The sequence below is a fragment of the Nyctibius grandis genome, chromosome 28 (assembly GCF_013368605.1).
Source record: "Nyctibius grandis isolate bNycGra1 chromosome 28, bNycGra1.pri, whole genome shotgun sequence".
Lineage (NCBI taxonomy): Eukaryota > Metazoa > Chordata > Aves > Nyctibiiformes > Nyctibiidae > Nyctibius > Nyctibius grandis.
Window position 1 is genome coordinate 3,762,621 of NC_090685.1, and position 19,113 is coordinate 3,781,733.

The 19,113-nt window shown below is 42.9% G+C and overlaps 1 protein-coding gene across 1 annotated transcript in view; it reads left to right on the top strand.

Moving 5' to 3' along the window:
* Positions 1-14,419, top strand: part of PTPRT (protein tyrosine phosphatase receptor type T) — a 451,382-nt gene extending 436,963 nt beyond the window's left edge. Inside the window, exons 28-34 of the mRNA XM_068419550.1 lie at positions 700-849; positions 3,782-3,955; positions 7,318-7,449; positions 11,399-11,524; positions 12,927-13,090; positions 13,662-13,797; positions 14,366-14,419. Coding sequence (XP_068275651.1) covers positions 700-849; positions 3,782-3,955; positions 7,318-7,449; positions 11,399-11,524; positions 12,927-13,090; positions 13,662-13,797; positions 14,366-14,419 — 936 coding nt within the window. The remainder of the gene's footprint in view (positions 1-699; positions 850-3,781; positions 3,956-7,317; positions 7,450-11,398; positions 11,525-12,926; positions 13,091-13,661; positions 13,798-14,365) is intronic.
* Positions 14,420-19,113: the final 4,694 nt, after the last annotated feature.

Here is a 19,113-nt window from a genome sequence, read left to right on the forward strand (position 1 = left end):
ACTGCAGACTCAAAGAGTACCTAGTTTATATCAATTGCGAGCTAAACAAATGAAACACCCTTGATTCAAGCTTTGGGTGCTGATTAAAGAAGCTGCTCCATCACGTAGCGTCTAGCAGCCGCACGGACTTCTACAGCACCGTTATCCTGCTGCACAAGTTTTTCCTGTGTGCTTCAATGTCTTTCCCTTCTGAGGGACAGGACGATAGCCTGGAACAGAGAAGAGCTTTTAACTTTGTTGGACTTCTCGTATTTAGTTCAGGGAAAGAACTTTTACCCAGAATACCAGGAGTCCAGGGGTTTTGAAGAGACAGATGGAGCAGACCAGTTAGTACAATTGTTTCTGCTGGTGTTATAGATCCAAAGCACAATCCATTCCTGATCATCGTCTCGTGATGGTGAACAGAAAAGCCTTACGCACTGATCTCCTCCTCAGCCCACCCCTATTTTGTCCTAGCGTTCCTGAGAGGGGTGACTTCCTATTTTACTTGTAAATTTGAAATAAATACATGAGAACTCACATTCAATGATGGTTGAAATATGCTCGCAAAGCTGTCACATAACACACTGTGTAATTTGTCTCCACATGAAATGGAGTCAGATATGCATATTGGGCATGATTTAAGAAAAAAAACCTGTGATATTTAATGAACTGTATTAAAAATATGATTTTTAATCTCTTATCTCCTCCCCTGTGCAGGAGCAGTATGTATTTGTCCATGATGCCATTTTGGAGGCATGTCTCTGTGGCAACACTGCCATTCCAGTTTGTGAGTTCAGATCCATATATTACAACATCAGCAGACTAGATCCACAGACCAATTCCAGCCAGATAAAAGATGAGTTTCAGGTAATTTCACGTGTCTCACTCATTGCAGCTGGTGTATTGAAGGTGCTTAATCAATTTCTGTGTGTTATTTTATGATTTCCAACAGAGGAGAGGAAGGGGGACACTGAGCCAAGGTCTGATTTCAGCTGATTTTTGTTGGTTTACTTCTGTATCAAGCAGAGATTTGTTTTTGAGCATGTACTTTTCAGCCTTCAGCAAGGAAAAAAAATCCCCATCACTTCACTAGAGCAAGAGTACTAATTTTCACAGATAATGTTGTACTTCTTATTTCAACAAATATTCTGTTGTTCATTTTTGTCTGTAATTTATGCAGAAACATTTATGCCTCAGGGTCCCTTATTATCCATTTTCGTGGCTCATATGCTGCTTCCAAGTCTTGACAATCAACTTGATGTCCTTCCATATGATAGGAGAAAGTGAGCTCAGTGAGCATTACCTTCTCTATTACTGATTTTCAATGAACTGAATCCCTCAGTTCACGGTGTATGTTTTGCCAAGTACTTGGTGGTGAGAACTGAAATGACATATAATAAAACTCACAGGTGCTGGTGTAGTGCCATTTGCCTGGGGCAAGTGACGCAGTGAGGACCACTCCACCTTTTGCTATCACCATTGCTTATCCCACCCTAATACATGGGCTTGGGACGCAGGAGCCATGAACCCTGTGCATTGTACCTCTTGCACAGTGGAGAGCTCACCCTGCAGAACAGTGAACTAAGCTTTCCAGTCTTGTGTCTGTAAATCCCATTAGGATTTTCAGCTAACCAATGTATGGAAAAACATACTATTGTGGGAAATCTGGGTGAGATGAGTTAGACAGGAAAGAAAGAGACACCTCTGCTATTTGTAAAGAGGCCATTCTTGTTAGCAGGAAAAAAAAGTGGAGATTCCTTTAATTGTAGGAAATGCCCACCCCCTTTCCCAGCAAAGTATCTTTTGCAGCAGGAGAATGTCTTTTTGGAGCCCCAGTCTGAGTCAGATGCCTCTTTCCCTCCCTCTCTATGCAAACGGAAAATGTATGGTTTTTATCTGAAACCTTACAGGGAATCATCAGGGTTGGTATAGTGAGATAAAGAACCTGGATCCCAACTGATGACACTTCAATTAAAAAAAGATCTGGTTTTATCAAGTGATACCAGATCTGTAAAAGTGTTTCTGGTTCTGGATGCTCAGCATGAAGGAGCCAAAGCCTAACTTCATCAAATGCTGTTCTACTATTAAAAAAAAGTCTCCGCTTTCTGTGGGCCTATTTTGTCATGATAGGAGACGAGATTTGTCGCCTCTGTGCTTGTTCTTTTGAGCTGCCGGGGGCTGGCAGCTCCTGTGGGAAGGAAATGCTCCACTGTACTTTGCATAAGAGGTTTGTTCTCTGTCTGGTTGTAGAATCTATTTTCACAGGATTTTGGCTCAGAGCATTCTTCAGCCCTAATTGTCTGGATTTAATGCAAAAGATGGTATCTTTTGCTACAAACTTCATGAACCAGTTTATCTAACTGTAGATCTGCTGGTGCAATTTGTATTATTTAGGTCTCACTGACCCTCAGGTAAGGCTGGATGTATTTCTCATGCACTACATGTTGTCTGAACATGCAAAAGCTCAGTCTGGAGAGTTTTTGTAATCTGAATAAATACAAAAGCAAGGGAGAGAGGGGAAAGGCATAAAATAGACTGGAGTAAATCATTAACAAGTCACCTGCCTAATTATCTGCACTGTCAGAGATCTGAGATTTCGTGTTGCTTCCCCAGCCACACTACCTGCTTTCCATCTCTAGACAAAGGGACTTTCACATAGAACCTGCATAATTTAGAGCAACTGTATTATTTCAGATTTTATACTTTGACATATTCCTTTATCTTGGGTTGTTTGATCCTCCTCTTTTCTCCATTCATAACCTCTCTGTGGCAGAAGTCAAGCTCTTTGTAAGAATTTTTGGCCCCTAAATATTTTGTGTTCCTCTGATGGCTGCAGAGTCATGGTATGACTTGCATGGGCTTTGCTCAGGAAGAGGACACGTAACAAGTGAAAGTAGAATGACATCTACCACTGAACTACCACGACTTAAGCAGCAGCGTTAAGATGCATTCACTTTGATTCGCTGTTTTTAATCCCTTCTGACCAACCTGGACTGGTTTGTCAGGAGGCCTTCGCAATGGATAACACACAGAGAAAATTAGATTTAAAGAAATACAGTCTGTCAAGTAGTGGGAAAGATGGATAACAGTAAAAGACTGACAGCCAGACCCCAGATATAAGGTATGACTGTGTAAGTGAAGCATCCTATGTGTCACTCCAAAAGAAAAGTAGCAATCTCAATAATATATGAAACAGATTGACTTTCCTGTTAAAAACCCCCACAACATTTTCTCTTAGGTTTTTATATACATTGTTAAGATAAATCAATAGTTTGACTGAGGAATCACCAGAGGATTTGAACCCAGTCTGACCTGCTGGGCGAGCCAGGTCAATACTCAGGGTACTTCTGCGCATGATCCACTCAAAGAGGGAGAAGGATGCGTGCTTCTACCCTCGGGGTGGTAGAATCACGAGGAGGTTTCACTCCATGACCAGGTCAAAGCTGCAACTTGTACCTGTGACAGCTACACCCAACCTCTAGGAAAGAACAGAAATGTTATCTAGTTGCTGTGAGGTTTTAGAGCTGGAAATTGTTAGTAAGTGTGTAGTGCCCTCAATTTATGCTGGAGCTTACGGTGTTCGGAAGAACACCTCAGGATGATGTGCAAAATGCAATGTATTGTAACAGCAAGCAGCTCCTTGGTGCTCCTCCTTTTTCGTTCCCTGGGATCCCAAAGATCTGCTGGTCCAAGTACCTTTAAAATAGACGTATTGTGCAGATACCATCCTTAGAAGTAAAATCAAAGACACTCAGCCTGCTTCTGTCTTTCTCTCCCTTTTTCCCTCCTTCCTTCACAGACTCTCAATATTGTGACACCGCGTGTTCGGCCAGAAGATTGCAGCATCGGTCTTTTGCCAAGGAACCACGACAAGAACCGCTGCATGGATGTGTTGCCCTTGGACCGGTGCCTGCCTTTCCTCATCTCTGTGGATGGTGAATCAAGTAACTACATCAATGCTGCACTTATGGATGTAAGCAGCACTCCGCTGTCCTCCCCGATCCTAGTCTGCATCGAGGTTATTCCTTCTCAGGATACTTTTCTGGGAGAAAGGGATCCAAAGCAAAAAAACTTTTTTACCTGTAGTTTCTGGGTCTGACATTGCCAAACTGGGCAAAGGCACATGAATTTTCTCTCCTTCACAGAAGTGTGTTACTTAGACTATGATTATCGCACTGCCGTCGTAGTTCTGCCTCACATGGGTAGAAAACTTTTGACAAAGAAGTTCATGAGCATGCGGTCTGAGGTTGGATCATAGAAAGGCAGATGGACAAAGAGTGGTGGGAGAACTCTTCCCATACATTGGTCATAGAAGTTAGAAGAGAAATGTTTTCGAGGTCAGCTCTTTGGAAAGAATAGTTTGCAGCGTGGAGCGAGTGATTTATTTGAGCTTATGCAGTTAACAGTATGGGAGTACAGGGATCAGATGTGCACAATGCTTTAAGGCTGAAGGACATGAGTTAGGCTGATGTGAATCTGTCTGAAGGTATTTTCCCCTCTCTTTGTTTATAGGCTAGAATCTCACTGCACAGGTCATTTGCGTAGGGTGAATTATGGTGATGGCTTCTTTTTGCTGTGGTGCCTAACTGCCTTTCGACAGAGATGTCTTTAAAGCCTCTAGTTATTGCAGTTGGACGTTTTTGTTTCTTTAAAGTGTGTTTTGTGCTTTGGCAAATCTGCAGAAGCACAGTCTACTCTTCTTTGGTTTCTTAGGGACTGGGAATGTGTTTTCACATTTCAGCCCTCATTACCTCAAATCACTTTGCTAATACTTGCATCCTTCCCCACAAAATTCCTGCGAATTAAAATTTTTGTACAAAGGAATTTTTCACCCATCATTGAAATTCAGCCACTGTGATGTTCTCTGTCTCTCCTTTATCCTTCTGTAGAGGAATCGGCAGCTTTTGGAAAAAACAGAGAACAGCCAAAATCCCACATTTTCATAGGCATTCCTGTTGAGGACAGACCTTGCAAATTCTTTGTCTTTACCAGTAGCTTCATGTCTGCAGTCCTGTACTGAGCATGGACTCTTACAAGAGATCGTCCATCCCATATTGCCTTGAGCTATCATTAGTTCTTTCATTGTGTGAAGACAGGCACATGCTGGGGAACAATTGACAACACAGTCCCAGTGCTGATCATTTTATTTACACAGATTTCTCATGTTTATCTCTTTTGTTAAACGTTTCCCCAAACCTTATTTGACTTGCAGCTTGCTCTGTGTATTACATGAAAGCTATGATGGAAGAAGTGCTGGAGCAGGAAGGGATGATGGTACACGTAGAACGGGTTACAGCCTGGGTTTGGAAGCATGAATCGTCCCAGAAAGGCAGTGTGGCAGGCTGCTGTGGACTGTGTTCACCAAAATTAACCCTGGACACACAATGCCATTTGAACCCTCCCTCAAGGGGTGAAGCACTCACTCTGGGCTCCTAGCTAAAACTGTGCTGGAGACTCTCTGAGTCTGTTGACTGCAGTGTTAAAAACCAGCCTCTTCTGCCTTGAGCTCACTGTTGGGAATACAGCCAAAGGGCTGGTCTTGCCCACTGAGGGGAGGAATTCTCCCCCAGCAGATTTTGAGACTCCTGGCCTTCCCTCCTCATGTCCTCTGTCCGTTTCAAGTAAACAAACCTTAGGATCTTTCCTATGAGAATCGTTGGAAAGCCATGTTTGCATCTGCAGAATGGTTTGTTAAGAGCAAAGGAGAAATACTGTCCCTCACCTTCGCCTAAAACAATTGAACTTTGCTTAATCCTTAAGCAAAGAGATTTTAGCCACATCTCTGAGTCAAGCCATACAGAAGTGGTGATAGGTTTCTATTTAATGTATGGGGCTTGGAGAAAGGCATGAGTCCATGTCATGTCCCTGTTGTCATTGTTCCCCCAAGATCCTACACATGTTCTCTTACATGAGCAATTAACATCTCTGTGTCACCTTCCCTTTAAAATAGGATGGTGAACCTGGTTCCTCACCTGTAGCAAAGAAAACAGGTGGGGCGTGTTTCTTTTTTCTCCTAATGGCAAAACCCACGAACACATCTTGCCTTCAGCCAACAGTTTAGCCAATTATGCAGTCTGCTATATTGGTGCGCGATGAAAAAACACAGCAGAAACATTATGATGTTCTTAACTCTAATTAATAGATAAGTCACTATTTTATTTTCTGCTCTTGCCACCGTTGGTCTGGTACGATGCTGTACTTTTGACACGTACTGGTGGTCCTAGGTTTGACATACAGAGCAGGGGGAAAGAGGAAAATCCATTCCAGACTGGTCATTTCCCAAGACATCATTTCCTTTTCCTTCTCTCTGCTTCACGTCCCATCACCCTCCTCACACGTGCACCCTCAGCAACATGGCACAGCCACCCTGCAAGCTGGTGCAGAGCGTGCACAGCACCATCTCCCCCTCCCAGCATGGTCTGCTCAGCACTTCCACCCACATCTGACTCATATGGAGGAGAAAAGGCAAGCGCCCACAGCAGCCATCTTAATACTTTGGGGTTTTATTTATTTCTTTAAATCCAAAATCTTAATCTGTTTTGGTGTTGTTTTTTTTTTTAAACCCAGAAATATTGTGCCTTTTGAGTCAAGTCTTCTTCACAGATGTACCGTACAAAGGACTGTGCAGTTTGTAGGCTCATCATTGCCTGCCATGGTTGGAAAGCGATAAAGTTTTCAGCTTGTACCATTTCACCTCAAAGTGCCTCCCAAACATTCATTAACGCAGGCCCGCAGAGGTTAGGAGCACAGTTCCTCCCCTTTGTGGTTAGGGTGATTGAGGTCAGAGGGCTTTTTTGAGGTAAAAGAATAGCAGCAGAAATTAAATGATAATGTCACAGGCTCTGAATATTGCCCCACAAGCTCTGAAAGGATGGCTGGGATCCCAATGTGCCACCTCGGTAGCACTACGTCACCAAGGTGCAATAGCAGAGGGGGGGCTAATCCCTTCTGTAGTTCCTAGAGTCCGTTGCAGCAAAAAGGGTGGCATTTGCTTCCAGCTGTTTTCTTTCCAATTATTAATATTACTGATAGTAGTAGTAGTAGTAGTAATAGTAGAATTAGCATTATTTGCTGAGGCTCAAAATATAAATAATTGATTTGGGTAATCTCTGCTCTTGTGACACTTCTTTAATGAAATGTCTTCATTGGGAGCAAAAGAATCCCGTTATGAGACATTCATTCATTGCAGAGCGATAACAAGGAGAAGGATATGTGATTTGTATAATCTGGTTAAATGGCTCAGATTGCCTAGCCAGAGCCTCCCGGGTATAATATTCGTTTGAATAAAAGTTGATTGAATTTTTTTTTTTTTAACTAATCTTATTCTTTTGTTAGAGCCACAAGCAACCTGCTGCCTTTATTGTAACCCAACACCCTTTGCCCAACACCATAGCAGACTTCTGGAGGCTGGTGTTTGATTATAACTGCTCCTCTGTCGTGATGCTGAATGAGATGGATGCAGCACAGGTAAGTGATTTTTCATCATTTCTGTCATGTAACTTTCTTCTCAAATCGATGGTTTTAAGAGCGTTTCTGCTGCCGTTTTCTTGTGCCCCCCCTCCCCACCCCAATAAATAAATGAAGGAGAACTGGAAAGTGCGTAATGTTTTGGGGTACAATGAAGAATAAGTCCACGTGCTTGGCTCCTTCTAAGGCAGCTAATTCTTGCTGCAGTTAACAGGAATATCTAAATACGTTGTGTTTGTGGGCCTAAATCTTCCTCCCAAACCCGTTTTCTTCCCTTTTATATTTTCATCTGGTTTTGGTTCAGAAAATTGTTCCCTACCGCAGCCCTGGTGTGCTTCCTGCTTGCCTGTTCACATGGCATTTCCAGAAGAATAAAACCAAGAGAGATGCTGAAATAATTGGATTGGAAAGATTGGATTGGAAATCTTTTCCCCGAGATTTCCAATGTGCTTCTGTAGTACTGAGAAGTCCGGTTTGCACGGTTTCTGGAGAAGCACATTGTGCTGTGTATTTTTTTTTCTTTCTAGCATCATGTGTAAGTTGGTTTCTTGGCTGCTAAACACACCGTTATTTTCAGGAGTTGAGCTTGCCAGGGGAGGAGCTGTTGCAGTTCCTCCGGTACTAGCGTTGCCAGCCACCTTGCTGATGAGTGGCAGAAGATAACAGCTTTCAAAAAGGCATAATCATGCAATTTGTGTGAAGAGTACATTTGGCACGGCTACTTCACCCATTACAGCACTTGTTAAACAAGAGAGAGGAACTCTTCAGTAGTTGGTACTTCATGGATTAATTTTTCATTTGTCTCTTCTCTGTCTTTAAAATCTTACCACACTTGAAGGCAGTGAGATTATTGGTCTCTTTTTTTTGATGGTAATGGAGAAACCAATCACCCCATTCGTTGAGGGGATCTCCCTTCAGGGTGAACGCTGTGGGGTTTCATTTCCAGCTGCAGTAAGAGCTCTGCTCAGAAGTGGGCTCTCGTGGTGACCCGCAGAGTCCCACCACTGTGCGAGGAACTGGAGCTCCTGTGCATTTGCTGCCTCCTGTACGATTCACCCTGCCTGATTCTGTGTCTTGGCATTGAATCCAGGGATGAATTTCATCTTTTCCTTTTTTTTCTGACGCTTCAAAGAAAAACACAGCTTTTTTTGGAAATGACACACTTTCTCACACTTTGTTCTTGCAAAACTAACCTATCAGCCTCAGCCAGTGTTATTCTTGAGACTATCTTTCTGCACAAGACTTCACCTGCTTTGTTTTTTTCCTAGCAAAGTTTTGTTTTTATGAGGTAGTCTGTAGGCACAGAAAAGGAGATTTGGCAGTGCATAAAGTCACTTTGACAGTTACTCTAACATGGTGTCACCTAGCTCGAGTCTGCAGCCAATGCCAAAACCACCCAGCTAGCACTGGAAGTTAAGGATGATTTTAGAGTTTGTATCTTATGAGCTTTCAAGGCAAGGTGTGACAGTTTGATATCATAGAATCATTTAGGTTGGAAAAGACCTTTAAGATCGAGTCCAACCGTTAACCCAGCACTGCCAAGTCCACCACTAAACCATGTCCCTAAGCACCATCTCTACATATCTTTTAAATATCTCCAGGGATGGTGACTGCACCACTGCCCTGGGCAGCCTGTTCCACTGCTTGATAAACCCTTTCAGTGAAGAAATTTTTCCTGATCTCCAATCTAAACCTCCCCTGGTGCAACTTGAGGCCATTTCCTCTCGTCCTATCACTTGTGATCTGGGAGAAGAGACCGACCCCGACCTCACTACACCCTCCTTTCAGGCAGTTGTAGAGAGCGATCAGGTCTCCCCTCAGCCTCCTTTTCTCCACACTAAACACCCCCAGGTCCCTCAGCCGCTCCTCATCACACTTGTGCTCCAGACCCTTCACCAGCTTCGTTGCCCTTCTCTGGACTCGCTCCAGCACCTCAATGTCTTTCTTGTAGTGAGGGGCCCAAAACTGCACCCAGGATTCGAGGTGCGGCTTCACCAGTGCCGAGTACAAGGGGACAATCCCTGCCCTAGTCCTGCTGGCCACACTAGTGCTGATACAAGCCAGGATGCTGTTGGCCTTCTTGGCCACCTGGGCACACTGCTGGCTCATATTCAGCCGCCCATCGACCAACACCCCCAGGTCCTTTTCCACCAGGCACTTTCCAGCCACTGTCCCCCCAGCCTGTGGCATTGCGTGGGGTTGTTGTGCCCCAAGTGCAGGACCTGACACTTGGCCTTGTTAACCCTCACACAGTGGCCTCGGCCCATCAATCCAGCCTGTCCAAGTCCCTCTGCAGAGCCTTCCTACCCTCAAGCAGGTCAGTTGTGAAAGTGAGGTTTCTGGAAAGGAAACTTAATGATGTTGTGCCTGTACTGTCGTTGTATGACAATGTTGTAATTATCTAGCTGTTCATCATTGCCTGATCCAAGCGCTGTGCCCTGAGCACTACGAAGCTGTTGGTGTACCGTTGCCTGCAGATACCGTATTTGTGTGCATGTTACTCATCTCCCTGAGCAGAACACAAGCACAAAAATTGCTTATATAAATGCTGTGCCTGAACTGTAGAGAGGAAAAGAGTTAAAATAAATACATAAGTGAACCTTTAATCCACTATGCAGAGAAAAGGTGCAAATAAAACCGTGTGGAGGTCAGATAACAGACAATTTTAAGCATTGTACATGCATATACATTTGGGTAGATGGCCATTCACAGACCTGCTTTATGAAAAGCAGATTTTCAATATTAAGGAAAGGTTTGATCTTTTTCTTCTTTCCAATGCACCTTGAGGTTGTTTCCTAAAGCACCTGCTCAGCTCAAATCTCCTTGCCTATTGGACAGATGCTTTGAGAGGAGATCTGTAGGCTGCTTGAAAGCCTGAATGAAGAGTAAAGACAACCTTCAAAGGAGGACTTGCTTATGTGGTGTTGGCTGGCTTGCTTAATCTTGAAAAACTAACAAGGGCAAAGATACATAAGATTGTGTGAATATCCCACCCAATTTCAATCCCATATGATCAAAGGAATAACAGGAATACAGAATTAATGCAGTAGCATGCACACACTTGACGTTATTACTGGCAATGATTGAACTTGAAAGGCTTGAGATCAAGTTCAAATGAGCATCTGGGGGTTTCAAAACTTCTAAAAAAATTACACTTGAAAATAGGAAGAAAAAAAACAGAAAGAAATACAATCTCAGCAGAAACTGCTAATGAGATCTCATGCAAAATATTTTCTCGCCATGATCTATTTCCAGATGGATTTGAAATACTTAGATTGTAATTTGTGTGGATAGGATATTTTTTTGTACTTTCAATTCAGTAATATCAGCATAAGAAAAAAGACTTCCAATCTGCTTCAGAAACTTCAGAGATTCAGTTGTGGTTCACCCTGAAATTGGAGTTGCTCTCGTTGCTCTCAGCACAAACTCATTCTCCCTCCCCTGCTCGCTAGTAGAGTCAGAAAGCTAAAAAGTTCATTTTACAGAAAAATAGAAGTTCCACTTTGCTTGAATTAAGATTAATATTCTTAGTGTGTGTACTGTTTCCTCATTAACACCAAACCTCTGTGGTTCCTGTGAAATTTACCTACAGACACTAATCTTTTAATGTTCATTTTAAATCTATACCCCTACAGAAGCTTCATTCATCAGCCACCTTTTCTGCACCTTTAGATTCCAGAATTCAAACAGTTACAAACTGTGTTCATACAAAAAAAAAAAAAGGAGGGGAAAAAGTCAAGCTTCTAAAATATATTTCTTTTTTTCTTCATATTAATGACATAAAAAACTTTTGCTGAGCTAGAAGTAGGTCTTCTCTGAGCAAATACATGTAATACAAGACCAGTTATGGATTTTGAGCTGGTTATAAATTCAAAAGGAAAAAAGACTGAACATGCGTTTCCTTGTGGATAATTAAGGTGCTTTCTGCTTCTTTTGGCATTTCCTCCAGCTCTGCATGCAGTACTGGCCAGAGAAGACATCCTGTTGTTACGGCCCAATTCAAGTGGAGTTTGTTTCAGCAGACATCGATGAAGATATCATCAACCGGATATTCCGGATCTGCAACATGGCCAGGGTAAGAGCAGTGAAATACCACATTCCCTATTTATTCTCAAAAATAGATTTTGGCTTGAGAAAGAGGCAGAACCAAGACTTGCGGTTTAGAGATGCTGAATCTCTCACCTAGGTACAAAATTCCACTGAAGAATTTAGTAGCTACTTCCTTTAATTAACATTTAGTTGCATCACTCTGTATTGGTAAAAGACTCTTGGCTGAAAGTAGGAAGTGGATGATACGAGCTGAAAATCTGTATTTAAATTGAAATTTAAATTTTCTGTATATATTTGAGAACAATTAATCATTTAGGAGCCAATATAAAACTATCAGCATCGTAGGAAATAGACTGGGATAGTGCCAGCAGCTCTCCATCTGTCTACTATGCAATATCACTGAAGACAGGTGCAGTGTTTACTGGCTAGACTGGGATTCCCAATTGCCACTGTTTTTCCTATAAATAAGCGACTGCCGTTTCTGTAAGCAGCTCTTTGTCTGTATCCCTCAGCCCCAGGACAGCTGACATGATAGAAGCAGAGTTTATTTGCACACTGGACTCTGGCAATGCAAATTCAGGGCTGTAGGAAAGGGTTTCCATAGAGGTTTTTTCTCTTATTTGTTGTTTCCCAGATTGATGATGTCTCATTTTTCATTCATTCTTCATTTCTTCTAATCAGAAATGGAAACGCAAATTACATTTGCACGCTGTTTAACACGTCAGTCTCTGATTGTATGGTCAGAGCCTGTGCAGCAATTCAGTTGTGGCATTGCAGAGTGAACCTTGTGGTCCAACCACACAAATTGATAAATCAGATAGTTACCTTCCTATATCCCAGGGCATCTGCCTCTGAACCAGGGACAGCCTTGAAGTCATATAGTTAGTAAGACGAAGGCTCTGTGACTCTCAGGATGAAGCTGGCTCGGAAATGCATAGCTGGCCAGGTGGATGCTGCGAACTCACAGCTCTCTGCACCCATCTATGTTCAACACCGATGGCCGCTGCTAAAATCTTTTTGAGGATCCTTTCCTGCCACTGTCCCCAGAGATTTTTTGAAGGGGCTGGTTTGGCTTTAGCTCTTGTGGCACAACTAATCTCCAGCATAGGCAACCAGGAAAGATACATTTGATCTATTTGATCTATTTGTACAGTTTGATGAGACTTTATTCTCTACTGGAAACCAAACAAGGGATCCTATGCACCTAGTTTCTGCCTGGCTCTGTAATATCTGAGGTCATCATTGTTACCCAGATTACCAAAAAGCCTGTGTTTCCCCACTGTATCAGGTGTCCAGAGTGGAGGATGTTTACATTGATGATATCAGATCCAGAGGGAACGATGCCATGTAACCAGTGCCCCCTGCTTTACCCTGTCTCTCTGCTTTCTGCCTCATTCCATTTAGCATCTTGAAAATCTTTGTTTTAGCCCCAGGACGGATATCGCATAGTTCAGCACCTGCAGTACATTGGCTGGCCAGCATACAGGGACACCCCTCCTTCCAAACGCTCCCTCCTGAAGGTGGTCAGAAGGTTGGAGAAGTGGCAGGAACAGTACGATGGGAGAGACGGGCGGACTGTTGTCCACTGCCTGTAAGTAGGACTGGAAAATGGCTGTAAGCTCACAAAATGCTGTCTGAGGAGCACTGATTATGGATCTGGAAATTTGGTGGTTTGCCAGGCTTCAGCTGGGGAAAATGAAGTTAAATTACATTTGTAATACACTTCAAGTTGAATATTGTGCTACATTACAGCATCCTGGCCCAGAGATTTCACTGATTGCGGTGAGGAGTAGCTGGAAAAGCTCTGCTACTCTCTGTTGTGTAGGTGGGTCTCATGCCTGGAGCCCAGACACAACCGAAGCAGCACTGCCGCATGTCCAGCTGACCACAGAGCTGCTGGGAGCCCCAGAGCAGGGAGGAGCAGCACTGCCGTCCCTGGGCCTTCCCTGTCCACCACTGCCAGGGACTGGCTTAGCCCTTCCACCCCTGTGTCCTGCCCTGCAGGTCTCCACTTCACAAACCCTTGAACGTCCTTAACCAGTTCTTACGTTACAGACCTTTCTAAGTGTACATGGTGTGAGAGCTGCTGTGCCAACAGTGGTCTCCTCCATTCCCTCAACCTTGCCTGGCTTCATGTGTTTTCTCTTTTCTCCTACACCCAGAAACGGCGGGGGACGCAGCGGCACCTTCTGTGCCATCTGCAGCGTGTGTGAAATGATTCAACAGCAAAATATCATCGACGTGTTCCACATAGTGAAAACGTTACGGAATAACAAATCCAACATGGTGGAGTCACTGGTAAGCTGCTTTTCGTGTGCCTTACCCCACCCAGCGTGTGCAGGGGGACTTTAGGATAGGTAAAAAAATGTCATGGCCCGGCTGGGGCCAGGAGGTTAAACCCCGAGTAGCTGTCACCATGGCTGTGGGGAGCGGTGGGATTTGTCCTCCTGTGCGTGCGTACAGCCCGATGCTTAGTGCTGTGACATGCCTTGAAACCAGGAAGGGAGAACAGCCCAAAGCCCAGGCCTTGCTCCCTACAACCAAAGAGATTAAACTGGCCTGAATTCAATCATCTGAATCGATCACACAGCGTTCTTTCCTCAAAAGCAAGGTGTTCAATGAGGGCTTGAAGCAAATAATGAATAGTCCATACTGCGGCTGTCGCTTTGGGTGTTTTTCTCTTCTGTTGACGATACCATCTCTTAGTAATGCTTATTCAGGATCACAGAGAAATGCAATTAATGTTTACCTGGTCCTGCCAAACGGTATAAGAAAGATGAAGGAGGCGTTTTTGGCAGCTTGTAGAATGAGGCTCTGAAAAGTTTACCCATATCCTAATGCCACTGCTTTCTGTTCTCTCTTTCAGGAACAGTATAAATTTGTATACGAGGTTGCACTGGAATACTTGAGTTCCTTTTAGCCCTGCGGAGGGAGGGGAGCCTCCAAAATGCCAGACCCCAATCTGTGGCAGATGCTTCTCCCCTCTCCCACACTGGACGCAGTAACAAGTGTGGGGAGGAAAAACCTCTCCTTCCCGGAGCAAGAGACTGAGATTGCACAGACCTCGCTGGAAGGAGTAGACGATGCCTGTGTTTGCTGCTGCCTGCTTTCTATTGGAACATCTACTGCTTCTTAAATAACCTACTGTAAAAATTAGCAAAATGGGAGACAGGCTGAAAGACTGGACTTTCTAATCCCCTCTGACTTCTTCTCTCCTCTTTTGGATTGTATTTTCGCTCTCCTTGCTGCAGAGTGGGGAAGGAATGAAACCCTTAGGGAATTCTCTTCTAAATGTCTCCTTTTTAATTTATAAGTTTGTTCTCAAATCCCAGTCTTTAATTTTTTAATTTCATGCAGCAGTCATTTGGGAAAAATGAGATAGCCATAGGGGATATATGAAATGTTTCATTACAATTTGTCTACCTTATCTGTTTCCTTTTATTTGTTTTTCCAAATGAAAAGGCCAACACAAAAAAAAAAAAAACACACCCACTGTAATTCTCTTCCCATATTTAGCCCCTTTCAGCATGAAAATAGATGGTGGAGATGCGAAGCTGTTCATGGATTCGCTGCCTCGGCTTCTACACAAACATTTCCTCCCAGTTTCTGCTAGATTCCCAAGGCTATACGTGAACCGGTTCCATCTCTCTGGTCCATGTTCGTTTCAGTGCTGGTGAAGAGATACCATTAATGAGTTTCCCAGCCACTTGAACCTTCAGGTGAAATATTTGCATTAAACAAATTGCATTTGTCTTGCAACTTTGGTAACTTTGTTACCATATTTTTCAAGTATTTGCTGGGGTGAAGTGTGTCTTTGAAAAACAGGGTATAAAGTAGGTATTATTGATCATATACTATGTATTATTATTTTTTATTTATTATTTTGTATTGCTGTAGAACTTAGGACCCCTAGTCACCACAGGACCCTGCTGATCTAGGCACTGTGCAAACAGAGAACTAAGGAGGTTCCTGCTCCAGAGCTTAAAATCGGAAGGTAATCTTAAAATTGGGTTTGGTCAAGAATTCCTCGCTATTTCCAAACTGTTTTGCAGTCAGGTGTAGTTGAGTGATTTCTTCAGATTTCCAAGCCCTACAAACTTCAAAATGGCAGCCCATCCAAGCTGTAGGAAACATGATGTACATACACAGAAATCTATTCTGACATGTGTTAAGAAAAGTACTAGACCAGCACAGCAACTTTCCTTCTTAAGCAAAACAGCTTTTGTTTTGTTCTGCAGAAATGCCTGTGCAACTCTCCTTCTTTGAAACAAACAGCAGGTGTGTTTTGGCCGTGGTTCTGGATCTCACTCTGACTTCTTAGCAGCTAAGAAATTGCTTTTCTGAAAGGGTATGTTTAAGTAGTAATCATTAAGGTCTGCAGGGTAATCTGGGAGAAGAAAATAATTGAATGAACAAGGCCTTGCAATATTCAGTATTTCAATTTAGCCATTTATTTATCTTGAGGGTGTGGGGATACGAGGTTGCTCCGTGTGTAAATTAGATTCTGGGAGATGTAGGTTTCTTCAAATACAGACTTGCTAAAAGATAGACTGAGGGTAAGAGTTTAAGGAAACTCCACTTTCTTACCACCCTGTAGTTTTCCACCCTCAGGAAAATACTCAGAGACTCTGCTGGGAGCTTTGTCACGTCAATGCCTGGCATGGAGCTTGCCAGAGGTTCAAAACAATTTGCTAATTCCGTATGTAAATTCAAAAGGCACCTCTGCTTCATGGTCATTCCTCTTTCAATAGTCATACCTTTGCCTTGACAATGAAGGATGAAAATGAAATCTGATAAAAGCAACTCTCGACTCAAACATACTAGTATCGAACCCAATAGTTATCATCTCTACCAAGACCTGCAACTGTGTAAGGAAGGATGCTTGGAACAGCAATAATCCTGCTAAGCAGAGGAGGGGCTTGCGCAGGCTGCTGAACTGCCTGGCTCGTCTTCTTTCCAAGGAGCTTTGAATTCTTGTCTTCGATATGATGAAGGTCTTAAATGAGCTTGAACCATGTTGTCCCTGATTGTAGCCAGTGTGCCGTAAAGGATTGGTGAGAACCCCCTCACAGGTGCCTCTGCTTGGTTTCTAGTTGGTCCTCTCTGTTGTCTGCAAGAAATCACAAAGTCACCTTTAGTTCCTGTTGGGGCTGTAGCTGGATGTCTGGCATCTCATGAAACAAACTACTGGGTTTAATTTTGTTTTTTATTTTGCTGTTAGGTAACACAAACAGTTCTGCAGAAGAATAGAAGGCAAAGGAAAACTATGAGACAAAAATGAGAAGGAAGGCATAATATTAGTGTTTTGATTACAGGTGGCTTGCTCTAACAGAGCAGGTCAGGAGTTGGGAGCTGTTAGCAAAGAAGAGGGAATCCTGATCCCAGAATGGGATTTTTCAACAGCTGCCCAGGTAGGAAGAAACTACAAGTCAGCAAAGTGTTAGTGACTTCACTAACTCTGGAAAGCCAGATGGAATCACTCCCTGTGGATGCTATGGAAATATTAATTAGTATTTAGCATTCTGTTAATTTTACATGGAAACTAGCATAGTGATAGGTCCCCCTCATGAGTTCCTGAAGGCCTAGTGCAAGCACTGAGGGTGACAGCCAGGATAAAAGGAATAGAGAGGTAGAAGCAATGGCAATATGACTGAGATGTGAAGTGTAGGAGGTAGTTCAAGGCTTAACAGTAGCATGAAGGAAAGTGGATTAAAAAGCCAGAAGTAAGCCCGTAGGAGGGATGTGTGCATGGAGAGAAGGAGGTTTGGATGAGCAGAATAGCACTTGCAGTGGAGTTGTTTAAGGTCTTGAGGTAGGTTTGAATGTGTTTTATGGTATGAAAAATGCTACTAAGGGGTCAGGTGCATGTATTGGCTGACCCACAGCAACTCGCCACATGCTTTTAGCCGTCTGCAAATGCAAAGTGACGTTAGCATAAGCTTCAGGGAAAGATATCTAAGCTAAATTTTACCTTGTATTTGCAAGGAACAAGTTTAATGCAAATGTTGGTTACTGCAGCCTGACTATTAGTCACAGCTTATTATGCTGGCAACTCAGCCGTGTGTCTCAGCCTTCTTCTAACGTCCAGCCTACAATCCGTGTGGAAAGATGCTCAGCAAACACTACGGATTATGTTGCCAAACTGTTATATCATCATGCAATTATGTTGCTTCGGGGGACTGACCCAGCTCCAGGCTCTGTTGGCTCAGGGATCTTTGTGCTGTTCCATACTGCACAGTGCATATATGCTGAATGTGAATTAATGATGATGGGAATTGGGTGGAAAGAGAAGGGAAGCTTGCTTTGGATAACCTTATTAACTTGAGGTTGTTTAAACCATGGAGAACAGCCTATAGCAAAATAGGTAATGTGTTTGAAGCAAGATTATGGGTGATGGGTTTGTTTTCGCTGGGAAAGAGAGAAATGATGAGATAAAGGAGGCTTTCTCACTCGTGAAAGGATTAATAGTCAGGGTGAGCTTTCCAACCTAAGCATCTCCTGCTGTGGATGGAAAGCAATAATATGCGGTAGAAAAGGTTAATTCCTCAATGACTGAATTTTAGGCTGGAAAAATATGATATTGACACTATTTGAATGGTCATAATGAAAATAAACTTATCTCCATTCAGGCATCCTTCAGGGGTGAGGGAACACTTTGTTAATAGCATAGTATTGGTCTAAAGTGTAATCTGAAATACAGGGAAGTAGAAGTAGGTAAAGGAGGGTGGTTCAGGGGTGACTGTCTCATACAGGGGGTAACTAACGTCTTAAATTATTAAGGGATGTAACTGAAGCAAAGAATTCCAGAGCTATCTAGGCTGGCTGCTAGAGAAGGAAGACCCTGATTTGTCTGCAGGAAAGAGATAGACCAGAACCCCTAAAAGGTACAGTAGTCCTTAACAATCTTTTCTTTTTAGTTTTGTGTTTCTTTGTTTGGTGGTGGTTTGTGGGTTTGATTTTTTTTTTTTTTTTTTTTTTAGTTAAGATCTCTGCAGGAGCTATGTTCTATGCTGGCTCTTTTTTTTTTTTTTCCCCTTCAAATTACTTGTAAGGAAAAAAAATAGACTTGAGGTACTTGTTTATTAACATAAAGATAAGAGACCGTGCAAGGGAGTATAGTGTACCTGTGAAGGTAACTGAATCAGGACCTGTGGTAACAAGCAAGCAAATGAGAATTTGTTGGTTTTATTTATGTCTGCGGATTGAAATAATTGGTATTCTCTGATCAGGGAAGTCTCTGGACTTTGCTTAGTAGGAGGCATTTCAATTTGTGATTGAAATTCTTCAGCAAGGTTGCACAGAACTATGTCTGCCTTTGCCATGCTCAGCTCCAACCAGTTTTATTAACGCACTGGTGGGTCCCTCTTAATTTATTAACATTTTAGCTATTTATGTGAGCTTGAATTGTCCATTTTGGTCCACAGGTAACAGGCAGTTTGCATTGAAAGATTTTTACATGCTTTGAAAAACTTTCATGTCCTTTACCCCCAAATCAAACTGCAGTTTCTGTACCCCATCTCTCCTGCTCAGCCCCTGCCCACGTGCACACACGTTTGAAGAACGTCCAGGTAACTCCCAAAAGGCAGACACAGATTTTGGGAAATGCCTGTGACC